This window comes from Coloeus monedula, assembly GCF_965178545.1.
Source record: "Coloeus monedula genome assembly, chromosome: 7".
Lineage (NCBI taxonomy): Eukaryota > Metazoa > Chordata > Aves > Passeriformes > Corvidae > Coloeus > Coloeus monedula.
The window spans coordinates 23,346,392-23,359,939 of record NC_138787.1 but is presented as its reverse complement, the minus strand read 5'-3'; the positions used below and the strand labels follow the sequence as shown (position 1 = coordinate 23,359,939).

The 13,548-nt window shown below is 39.3% G+C and overlaps 1 protein-coding gene across 1 annotated transcript in view; it reads right to left on the bottom strand.

Moving 5' to 3' along the window:
• The window catches only part of FAP (fibroblast activation protein alpha), a gene marked incomplete at both ends in the record, with an annotated part of 36,114 nt that extends 27,792 nt beyond the window's left edge, over nucleotides 1-8,322 (bottom strand). Inside the window, 4 exons of the mRNA XM_082285563.1 lie at nucleotides 60-134; nucleotides 242-336; nucleotides 2,220-2,315; nucleotides 8,295-8,322. Of these exons, the coding sequence (XP_082141689.1) occupies nucleotides 60-134; nucleotides 242-336; nucleotides 2,220-2,315; nucleotides 8,295-8,322 (294 nt within the window). The remainder of the gene's footprint in view (nucleotides 1-59; nucleotides 135-241; nucleotides 337-2,219; nucleotides 2,316-8,294) is intronic.
• Between the last annotated feature and the right edge of the window lie 5,226 nt (nucleotides 8,323-13,548).

Here is a 13,548-nt window from a genome sequence, read left to right as displayed (position 1 = left end):
ATCAACAAAATACTAAACAAAATTAAACATTTAATTAAGAGGTATATTAAAATAATTACCTTTGAATAATTGCTTTCCAGAGCTATGAAATATTGGTCTGATGACATCACATAATTTGAAGCATTAACTTGTTTCTGAAAAATTAAGAAGTAGATTAGATTCTAGTCTCACTCACTTTTAAACTGGGACTTGAAATACAACTGCACTTTTCAGCCTTTTTATTAATGAAAAAGGTACATACCATTGTGCTGTTTGTCATGATGGTGGTTGCGTAATTAATTTCAACATTGTAAAGAATAATATCATCTTCTGCAGACTGATGAAGATATTCATTATCTTTATAAACAAGATAAAATATATGTTACCTTCACAGAAGATAATAGAGAACAAATCTATTTATCAACGAATTCACACCTCTTTCAAAGAATAGGTCTTAAGCAAATATCTTTTGGCATCTACATAAAAAATGTTTCTTTTCTAATGATTCTGAGGTACGGAGTTATCAAGAAACTGTCTTCAGTGTTCTTGAGTACATTCTCCAGATTATACACAGCACAGAGGATCAACTATTTAACTTTACAAGTCAATGCCAGATTTTACTCTCATCAATGTCTGATCAAGAATGCCAGTGACAGACCTATTAGAAAGTCAGTGTCAAAATGTAAATGTTTTAAAGAAAAAGGTCTTTGCTTATCATTTTATCATAACATTCTCATTTGTATATTCTGCAGATAACAGCATTACCATGCAACTGACACTGCACGACTCTGCCCTTGCTTGCACAAGTCATACAAAGTGAGGGTGAGTGGCCTTCATTGAAAATGGAATTTAACCCTACCTGTGCTCAAGAGCTGAGCTATAGTTCAGTGGAGAATGAAGATCAGAATTTTAGTTTCAGATTATTATTTTTACTGCTATAAACAGAGAGAAGGAATTACATATTTGGTGTAGCTAGAAAACAAGACTAAAAGTTAAAAAGCAGCCTGAAACATTGTGAAGATGTTAATTTTTTAGGAAATTAGATCACCCTTGGATCTTTTGAGCACTCTTGTGTGATTTGTGCAACAGTATTTGTGTTTCAAATCACCCTTAGGATGAGATATACAATTTTAACTCCTTGTTTCAGAAGAGAAGTAGACATATGGAATGCTGTAGGCATGACTATCTATGGAATCTTTGGCATGACTTTTGTGTGAGTTTTGTGACTGTTAAAAGGAAATATAAGTCTAAGTGAGAAAGCTATAAAGGGGGAAGAATAATATTAGGTTTAGGTGATATGCTGCCTATGTCCTTCAGACATTCAGACAGAATTCTAACAGTGACCTAATTTTTAAATCATACGAGTGATATCAACATACTTCAAACTATTAATTGTAAAATTTGAACTGCTGCAACCAATGCTGTATAAGGCTTTATTTCAGTTCTAAAATTTTGGGCTAAAACTAGCTTGGTGAGACCCCATGTGAATGGGCACTGTGCTTCTTGCTACTGGCAGAAAACAGTGCTTGAGGCAGCACAGAGATGGGAGTGGTAGTATTATGTGTGCTAGAATGTAATCCAGGCCAGCTCCAGCCTTCCTGGGCTGTGCAATTCAGTGATAACAAGAGCAGCACTTCAGCCACATACAGATACATTTATATCAGCAGCAATTAATTTCACGTCTCTACCTTAAGGAACTTAGAAATTCAACTTTATTTTCTCTACAATATTCTGTAACTCAGGAATTTCAGCAGTGTCAGCACTTCCTTAAATGAGATAAGAACAGCTGGCATCATTGCAGAGCCATGGAATTACTGAAAACAAAGAACAGGGCCTGTAAAACAGACTACCTCAATCTTTACAAGTGGTAAGTGAAAAAGTGCTGTGAAAACCATGAAAAGGAGCTTGCTTAAAGAATGACTGACACATTGACAAATTTCTTTCACTTGCTGCAGTGAATATGACAGTAAAAGAAATAAAACACTGAAGGCCTCTGTAAAATTACACTTTATACTTGACTCAGACATGTCTGTTGAAACATGAAATACCTGGATTTTCTAGAATGACTGACAGAATAGTAAATTTCAACCATAAGTTTTGACTAACACATTGTTTAATTTCATAGTTAGCATTCATTCAAAATAAAGCTGGAAGGAAAATACTTTTTTCAGTCTGTGTAAATCAGTCTGGAAAGACATATTAGAAAGGCTTCTCTGTGTTTGAGAAAAGGTTTTACTTACCTGACACCCAATATGGAAAAAATGTTTTGTATTGGAAGTTTCCATTCAAATAATCCTCCAATGTAAGAGCTCTGGGACCATCATCTGTGTTGACAACTAAGAATAAGAAAAAAAGTTTCTGTTAATGAAAAGTGGGGAAAAAAAATTACTAATCTAGCATTTTCTTTTTTCTATATTTAGTGCCATGGAACTGTGAGGATACCATAGTCCTGGAGATATGCAAAGAGTAGGTGCAGCAGAAAGGCAAGTTCTTTGTTACTGTTCTGATAAGGTCCTTTAGCCTCTGAAAGACTCATCTTTGGAAATACAAAATTAACTAGACAAACTAATTTATTTCAACCACTTATTCACTCAGACACATTTACCTGAAGACCCTGCAAGTCTAAATAAGCCTTTTTCACACAAATGACAAATTAAAGGTTATTTGGTGTTATTTTGGTTTTTTGGTTTTTTTTTAAAGCATGGGTTTCATGAACTTGTAAAGACAACGGTTTTAATCAAGACCTTCACATGTTCAGCAAATGGTCAAACAACAGGATGTGCTTACGAACCCTTACTTCCAAATTTTGTACATGCCTCCTTAACTATTGTTAGAAGATGGATGTAAAGCTTGCAAAATAATCTCCATCCACATATATTTCTTAGTAGTCACATGAAAAACATCTATGAAGGAATGCAGGTAAAAATAATGCTGAAAAGTAATGAATGAGTGAACTCAAATTTGAACATTTTATTTAATGCTGCAAAAAAAACTTGACAATGACTCTGGAAAGAAGACAGGTACTCAAATATTTGATTTCTAAGCAGGTCAGAAAAAGGTATTAAAATAATGCAAGAAGTGGAGGCTAGTTTTGTGGCTCTTGTCTGGCTATATTTTTTCCCAAAGCTAAACAACTTAAGTTAGGGCAGATTTTAAAAGAAAACTGAAGGACAATCAGCTGGATGAGAAGAGGATTATGCTGTGCAGTTCCTGTGTAGAACCTATGCAGTTCACAAGAGTGAGAGCAATCAAAATATTTAATCTTCAAAAGATGCACGAACTTTTCTGATAAAGGCAAATTTTTAAAGTTCAACAGCAATAATAATGGCAGCTTTCAGGTTTAGGCACCCTGGATGCTATGCTTTCTCCTTTAAAATCAAAGGGACTTCTGATAGGGTTTTCAGAGGTAGCAGAGATGTCACACTGCAGCTTAGTAGATCTCTGCCACTTCCCCTGTTTGTTCCTTCAGAGCTCTCAGATGACTGTCAGATAATCAAGATGACTCATTGCTCTCAGGTTTCATATCATGCTCCATCACTTGCTCATTACAGTCGCCCTCTCTGTTAAGATCACACTGACTGCCTGGGAAATGTTTCTTCATATTGCCTTCTATAGTACTTTGAAATGATAATACTTATTTTCTTCTGCTAAGTGACTATTACTTACTGTAGAATACACATGTCAGGTTGACTGTTGACACAAGCATTGTCTGCACTAATGCAGAAGAAAGCTGTCACAAGGAATAAAACTGAATGCCAATCCAGAGGCAAAAACCTGTCCGTATAAACTCTGAGCTAGCAATAGTCCAGAAAATATCCCAGGAAGGTCAATAAGAAGTTAATTCCTCTTGCTCATACTATGACTGCATATTAGAGATCTTTGATACACTAATGATAAACATAGAAGATGACCGCCTTAAAAAAAATATGCAGAGAAGATAATTCCAAAGAATCTAATTCTAGTTATGTCAAGTGATGATTAATTACCACTATCTCTCCGTTAAAATTCTCTAAGTGAATAAGCCTATTAACAAAAGAAATCGCCTGGCAAGATCTATTTCCAAGGTAGTTTGTATAGAAGCTTAAAATTTGCAGTCCTTTTTGATACTTTAATCTGTTAAAATTACCTGGTTCCTTCTCTCATCTCAAGACAAGCAATAACACAAACTTCTCATCACCGGTCTAATTTTCACAGCTCTAATTTAAACCTTCCCTCTGTTAGCCATCTCACCCTTGCATACTTAATATTCTGTGAGGATTTATTATGACTACTAATGATTTTCAAAATGTGCCCACTTAGATCTGAACTTCTACCACTGCACTGAAAAAAATTTGAACACAACTATTTCTCACTTGAGTACTTTTAATTTTGAATGCTTGTTTTTATGTAATGGAAGATAGCAGCAGCATCTCCAATAATTTCCCTCAATTGTTTCTGATTCTTTCTTCTGGAACTAAAGACTTGTTCAATAACAGTATCTGAAATCTCTGCTCACAAACTAGACACAAACATGAAAAGTACTTTACATATCAGCAGCACTCTCTAGAAATTAATTTGGATGGCTGTTGGCAAATTCTTTCATTGTGGTTTGTTTCTCCATGAAACAATAAAGATGAAAAAAGATGCCCAGGGATGAAAAGGAAGCAAGTAGCAGAGCCAACCACAGAAATGAAAGCTTACCAAATTTCAGCTTTGCCCACTTCGCTTCACCACCCTCCTGTCTCAGTTTTAATCCTTTGTGGTCCATTTCCACACATTTACAGGGTGCAGTTCTGCATTTCTCTGTGCACTGAATTGGTTATTTTGCTTCACAGTGTAACTTGTTTTATATATTCAATGATCATGATTATTCACTCATGCATTTGAGTGTATTGGGCTTACATGTATAATTGTGGTGATAAAAGTCTGTAAACATCTAATATTTGTCACTGGCTTTATGCAGATACCTTCTCCTTTACCTTTCAGTTCACTGTCATGAGAGAGCTTAATAAAACACAAAAAGCAAAACTTTATATTAAACTCAGATTAACTTTATGCACATCACTCCATCCCTGTGAAATTCTGTTCGTATTACCAGGATTATTCAATTTCAAACACTGGATGTGGGTAAACCAACACAACCCTTTATATTTCAAAGCTCTCCTGGCTTACTCCACAACATGTTCTCATGTGCATCCTTATAAATTGTGTCTAATCCTGCCAAATTAAAGTAAGCATACATAATAATCACAAAGTATTGTTGTTTCTGTATATGGTATTTTTAATATATGTAGTTATATATATATGTATTTTATATGTATTTAACATATATGTATTTTTAAATGTATTTTATTTAGCATCCACTGCTGAACATCAAGTAGAGGACATGCCAAAGGAAAACTGGTTAGCATGGTATTATTGTCTGCTTCTGGACTAGAATGTCCATTCTCATCTCTGTGGGCTGATAGTAAATAGCTGAAGCACAAGCTCCTGCAACATGAGGAAACCCAAAACTCAGTTCAGCATCAGAAATTAATTCCAACACTCCTGACCCTGCTCCAGAACTTCGGTCACACTCAGCATCAACTCACATCAACTGAACCTGCTTTTCCACTTTTGGATTTGGCTGAGTTGTTGAGAGAACACTATCTCCTCCTAAGAAACTGGTTGCTCACCACTTCCTGGCTGAGCAGTAAGCCCTCTGACCTCATCTGTGACATCAGAAAAACAGGGACTGGGCCAAGTGTACAGAGGGAACAGAAACTTCACCAGACATGACTTTGGACATTCATTAAAAGTAGCAGAAGAGATTAACTTGGAGCCTAAGCAATACATACGGTTAATTATAACTCTGTCTGTGGTTCCGCTATTGCTTTTCAACTGCAGACAGGTATTTTCTTCCATGTTTATGCTGCAGAAGAACAGGACTGGGTACACCAGTGTACAAGTGAAAAGCACCTTCCTGAACTGTTTGGAGTTGCAGTGCCATAGCTGGTTTAGCACTGTCAGCTAAATGCTATCACACATTCCTACCTCAAAGATGCATCAAAACACGGTCAGTAATTTCTTAGGCATGGATGCTGTTTGCTACACAGAGATTGCCCACCCTCTTCTTCTGAGCCCCACAGAAATTGTCTAATACCTGCAAGCATTTCCCTCTTAATATCCTCTCCAAAAAATTATTTTCCAGTGCAACTTTCTGGAAATTTTGACATTTTTACACATTTGCATGTGTAAATCGAAACCACCTATCACATTTTGAGAAGTCTGAAGAACATGAAATGACTAGAAACTTAGCAGACAAAAGCAGAACTACATGCTTCTTCCAGTTCTTTCAGAATTACAAATTACATTTTTCTTTGCTGATTTCTTAAGCAGAAATTTATTTGGTCTGTGTCTATACATTTCTCATATGCAATTAATTGTCTTTCTAGATTGCCACGTCCTTTCAGCTAAACAGTGGTAAAGGTGGAATGTACAAACAACACTCCATCTGTGTAGCCATTTCCTGTCTGTCTTCACCTTGCAAAATTTGTGACCACAAAATTAATTTATTTCTTCTATTTACAACTGACCAGTAGTCCACTAAGAATTCAAAAAGGTTAAGGCATTCAAACAGGTAACTGCAGCACTTGCAGTTCCACCTGAGAGTAAGAAGCCATAATCTGACACATCCAACATAACTGTGTGTTAGACACAACTGTGTGTTCCACAATCGTCTAAAATGCTCCTCCAAAAGCACCCTGTGAAATAAGACAATTTCTTTATCATCCAACTGGATCTAAATATGATGTTTGGGATGACTGGTTATCGAGTCACTATTCCAAGAATCTAGAGAGATTACAAGAGTTCTCCATAATTGCTCAGGTACTGAAGAGGCCAGTGAGATGTATGTGAGAACCTGAGAGGGGAAAAAACACATTCACTCTTTCCTGCAGTACCTCCCATCATCTTTACAATTTCTTCTGGCTGCCAAACTGATCCTTGGACTCCAACCTCTTTGTTTCCTCAGTACTACTTTTTTATTTAAATCTCATAAAAATATTCTGCCTTCCCTGTCATAAAATGCAGATTTGATGGGAGTAAGTCTGACTTGATACCATGCATTTACCTTGTAGTGAAAGTTCATATCTGACCATGCTTAGCTAGACAAAAAATCTGGCACCCCACTATTGACAGTAATAGTCAAACCTGTCACTCTGAGGTGCTATCTTTTTCCAGCACTGCATAATATATATGCATATAATTGATATAATCTATCCTCATATGCAAATGCTGCATAACAGAATCATCCCTAACTGCTTCAGAAACCTTCAACCCCTCAACAACCCATGATAAACATTATTCACAGAAATATCGGATACGAAAGAGATTTTCACCTTTCACAAAACCTGCATATTAACTGCAGGACTTAACTTTCACAAGACTTAAGCAGATGGTTGATTTTATAACATTTAGTTGTAAATACAAAACTGTTTTCTCCATCTTAGTCCCCCTGCCCACACATGAAGAAAGAATAATAACAGGAAAAACATCCTTTAAATAGATACTGTTACTGGAATACAAGCCTTTTACTAATATTTTAATTATTTCAGAGGCAGTCGGGTAATCTGCTATAGGGATAGGGTCATGTAAATACTTCTACTGCCCTTACTACACTTCTCATAGAAAACAATTACCATCAAGTCAGTGCCACTCATGTTCAAAATTTCAAAACTCATTTCAAGCTTCACCAGAGGACTCAGCAGACCACAACTGTGTTGATTTACCTACAACTGGCATAATAATACTAGAGCAAACTATCCATCCCTGTTTTATACAATGCTGACTTTCATTTTCAAATGCAATCTTGAATATATTCACAAATAGCTCATCATACCCCATCTACCAAAAAAAAAAAAAAAAAGTGTAACTTGTAATTGGGTCTAGAACTTCTGTAATTATTATACAACCATTTAAAACCAAATGCAAATTCACCAAGATAAAGAAAATTACTAACAGTTTGGGACAAAGTCTCCTGACCCCTAACACAGAAAAATAACATGAGAAGATCTGAGAGTTATTTTTGCAGCCATTACTAAGAACATTATAGATCATGCACAATAAAGTTAATTCAGGTGCTTTTCACTTCAAGGAGTTCCTTGTTTCAACATCTGCTGGCATTTCAATTCTACCTTCAGGATATTTCAGCTGTCAGTACATTTCTGTAAAGTGATAAAGCCATAACAATTCTGACAGGACAATCCTAAAGATGATTTGACAAACTTGTGAACTTTAGAAGCCACAATAGCCAAAGATACTGCATTTTACACTACATTATATTAGAAATACCTTACCTCTTGATGGAAGCAGTATAATACACATAAGTAATAAGGAAAGCAAAAGGCATATAACCACGCCAAATATGATTTTTAGCCGGGTCTGCAGAACAGAAACAAACAATAATTACATTTTCAATATTGCCTGAAGTTTGCTTCCATGGCTGGCAAATAATTAAATCCTCCTACTCTCTAACTGCTGTAACCCGTTCAAGCAACAAGCAAAAACGGCCCTGCTGTACATACAAAAAGACTTCCCTTTCCTTCTTCTTTAAAGCAAATATTTTTACGTCAGAGCCTGGCCTTGTGCAACAGCTGACAGTTTAAAACAAAGGATGGAAATGCTACCAAAAGTTGAATTAGGGAGCATACAGACCTTCATTTTCCTGTCGTATTCTAAAAGAAGGGAAATTCTCTCTTCTGGGTGTTGGTCAGTAGATCTAGGAGAGGAGTTTGAAAAGGCAGTGGCTGTTTTCACAGTCGGAGGCCAAACCTCTGGCAGACTTTTTTTCCTACATACTTTTGAAAACTGTGCCAAATTTCAAAGGCTTTCCATAAAATTGAAACCACACTTTTGGGGAAGTTCTTGGACCAGAAATGGACAGTGGGTGGCTATCGGGGTGGTGATTATGTACTTCCCATCAATGTGAGCTGTAACCAACATCTGCTTACACTAACTTGAGGTTTTATGACTCATCAGATACTTGACATGCACTGTTTTTCTCTGAAAAGTATCTACTGTGTTTTTTGGCAATCTCCACATTCTCAGGACATAGTCATGACCATATTTCTACTCTCTACAGAGAAATTAGAAGAAAATCCCATAGCTTTATTGTTTATGTAGAATTCACACATGTTTACTTCTAGAAATAATAAATGATGGCACAAGAATGCAAAACAAGCAGCAGAAACAGACACTGCTTAATGGCTTCCACATGTGAAGAGAATTATTGTTTTTCCCTGAAAACTGTGCACATCTATAGGCTACGTAGGAGAGCTTAGAGAAGTAAATACATACAGGCCCAGCGGAAATTCTGAAATAGTTCTTAAACCACCAATTACACCTATTTTATTTAGCCCACTGAAATGAGGTCAGCTGAAAACTGAGAAAACTCCGGAGACCGCAGTGTCAAGTTACATAATCCATCCCTCAGGAGAGCGGAGACAGGCTCGAAAAGAGAAGTAAAAGTCCGCCGTGCCCCGTCCCCGACGCTCCCCAGAGCCCGCGGCTGGCGGTGACCCCGGCCCGGCCCGGGCAGGGCCCTGAGGGAGCCGCCCCGCCCGCCCCGCCAGCGCTGCCCGCGGGAGGGGCCCGGCGCGCGCAGCGGTGCGGGGCCGCACGGCGCCCCCTGGCGGCACAGCCGCACGGACACACGCAGACACGGGGACGGGGACAGGGACACACACGGACAGGGACACGGACAGGGACAGGGACACACACGGACAGGGACACGGACAAGGACACGGACACGGACAGGGACACACACGGACAGGGACACGGACAGGGACAGAGACACACACGGACAGGGACACGGACAGGGACAGGGACACACACGGACAGGGACACGGACAGGGACACGGACAGGGACAGGGACACACACAGACAGGGACACGGACAGGGACAGGGACAGGGACACACACAGACAGGGACACACACGGACAGGGACAGGGACACACACAGACAGGGACACACACGGACAGGGACACGGACAGGGACAGGGGCACACACAGACAGGGACACGGACAGGGACACAGACAGGGACAGGGACACACACAGACAGGGACACGGACAGGGACAGGGGCACACACGGACAGGGACAGGGACACACACAGACAGGGACACACACGGACAGGGACACGGACAGGGACAGGGGCACACACAGACAGGGACACGGACAGGGACACAGACAGGGACAGGGACACACACAGACAGGGACACGGACAGGGACAGGGGCACACACGGACAGGGACAGGGACACACACAGACAGGGACACACACGGACAGGGACACGGACAGGGACAGAGACACACACGGACAGGGACACGGACAGGGACAGGGACACACACAGACAAGGACACGGACAGGGACAGGGACACACACGGACAGGGACACGGACAGGGACAGAGACACACACGGACATAGGCACACACCGTACATACACGTACACGTGGACACACAGATACATGGACACAGACACACAATACACACGCACAGGGACAGGGACACACACACGGACAGGGACACACACACGCACACACACAGGGACATTGACACGCAGGGAAAGAGACACACAGGGACATGGACACAGGGACATTGACACACAGGGACACAGACACACACACAGGGACACAGACACACACAGACACAGGGACATTGACACACAGGAACAGAGGCACACACACAGGGACACAGACACACACAGACACACAGAGGGACATGGACACACAGGAACAGAGGCACACACACACAGGGGGACACAGACACACACAGACACACAGGGACATGGACATGGACACAGGGACATGGACACACAGGGACAGAGACATACACACACACAGGGGGACACAGACACACAGAGCTGCACATGTACACACACACAGAGGGACACACACACACATCCCCACATGGACACAGGCACACAACACATACACATGGACATACACATAGATCCCTGGACATAGACACAATACAGACACACACATAAATGGACAGACACATACACATAGACACAACAGACATTGACATATATACACACACGTACACACACACACACACGTGTACACATACTCATAGACACACACACACATTACACACATCTGACACACATGGGAAATACTACCTGCCAAAGAAGGCCACATTAAATTTAGGGCTAGTGACTGAAAGTTGCGGGTTGGGCTTAAGTGTGTCGATTTTGCATGTGGAGTCTGATGACTCATCTCACCTTTCTCCCTGCTGGGACAGAGCTCATTTTCTTCTGAGGAAAGAAGCCCGCAATGGTGGTGCCTCTGTGGGAAAGTCAGGCACTGGGACTGATTTTTCAGAGGTTAACAAGGACCAAGCACCCAGATCTTACTGAAATTCAGTAGTTGATGGGTTTATCAACTCCTCTGTCCTCTCTGAAAATTGAAAATGTACTAGATGAGATGGTTTTCTGTCACACCAAATGGTTCAGCAGAACTTGGGCTAACTACAGAGAATTTATTACAGAGTATCACAAAGAAAAACCATTTAATGTATTATCCCCCAAGTGGCCAAGTTACCACCTTACCACCAAGTTATCACAGCTTAACAGTATGGGCTGGAATTTGAATCCTAACTGTTACACCAGCCTTGGTGAGGCAGAACTGATCTGGGCAGTATTTTGGCAATATTCATTGCATTAGACTTGGAGAGGGAATTTTCAAAAATATTCAAATTTATTGTCTGGAAAAAACAGTGATATGAAACATGCCTTATTTTCCCATTAAAACTCAATTCCCCTCTCTCTGCAGTTCTTCTCACAATAATAAATTACAAGTTAGACAAGATGAAGTTTCTGAATAAGATCCCTCCTGGAGATGTAAGACATGCAGGACAAAAAGGCTGAGAAGGCTAAAATACATTGTTTATGTATATGTTTGTTTATACAATGTTTGTATATACATTGTTTATGTATATCTTTTGTTATGCTAAAATACGCTGTGTAATAAAGGCTGAACTGAGCTCCAAACCAGTAGTTTTCCTAGCAAGATAAAACTGCAGCTACTCAAAATTTCCATTAACAGAAAAGAATTGTGATGATTTTTTCCCCATGTAACTCATGCTTCATATTCACATTTCCAAACTGCTACTTATTTCCTAGCATTCCATAATTAATGCCATTTGTATTTTCAATAACGTGGTTCAGAGAAATACATTTTTTCCTAACATCATTGGATATTTCTGACAACCAGAACATCACAAAATTGCAAATGTAGGTTTTGATCGGGCTAGTTTTCCATTCCAAATATGCAGCTTCTTCTAATGAATGCATACTTAGAGAATGCTTCAAAGGAAATGATTCAAACTCACATGATCCAAAAGGCTTTACAAAATGACTATATGCTGCATACTATGTATTTTTCTACTTCAGAAACAACATTATTTAGGCATGTGTTTTAATAAGATTCACAATGGTTGCAGATTAGAAGAAAAAGATTACATGTCAGAGAATGACATTTACAAGCTTTGTAGAACTACTGCTAATGCCTGAACTCCCTTCTCTGGAGAGTTTAGACTAGTACCAGTGCAGAAGCAAACAGCAATTCTTTCAACAGCCAAACTCCTCCTAACTTCTACAACATAAGGAACTCATAATGTAAGAGAAATAAAAGTGTAAGCAAGATAGAAAGAGGGTGAGAAAGAGGGAGAAATGGGCAAATTATGGAACAGAAAACATACTCAGTTTGGCCAGCAGCTATCCAACCAGTTATGCAACTACTTGAAGGTTACTAAAGTGTTTACACTTCACACACGAGGAAATGCAGATTTACAGATGTAGGTTGTGCATGACATCAGATCAAAAGGAGACAGAGTAATGAAAATACAATTGAAGCAGAACCAGTTCTTAAGCAGTCACACACACAGCTAGACAAATCCCCAGTGACCAAGTTTTTCTTCTTTTCACATTTGTGAACTAATAAAAGCTGTAAGTAGTAAATACAATCAGGATTTGTCACACTCCCTGGAGGACTTTGGGTCCCTAAAGGCAGTAAATGCAGTGGTAAGCAGCAGATAAAATACGGCAATTTAGCTTGTTTTTTACAACTTCACACTTCCTGGATGGGAAGTATAGGTGTGTTTTACAACCCCATTCAAAGAAAATAACTTGACTGGAAATTCGTTATCCTACACATCAACAGGATTAATTTGAGGTTCATTATGCATTATGCTGAAGTGAGATCATGCAAACACTCTTTAAGCTTTGGTGAGTCTGTGGCCGAGTCACGTTAGGAACTGGGAGTATAACAACAGCACACAGGTGAACTATAAGAAGCTCAGGCATGTTTGTCATACAGGTCTGTAGTACATATGGAGAAATTCATCTGCATATGCTTTTGTTGCTTCAATAAAGGGAAGTATTAAAAGCTCAGATTTCAGCAAACCTACTCAGCATGGAAATTTATTTGATTGAAGACCCAGCAGCAATCTATGAAACGATGTAGTATTTTTACCAGTGTTTTACACTTCTTTAAAAGTAGTGAATAAACTAATTCAGATACTTAAAGATGCTATGTACAGTGTATTGTATTG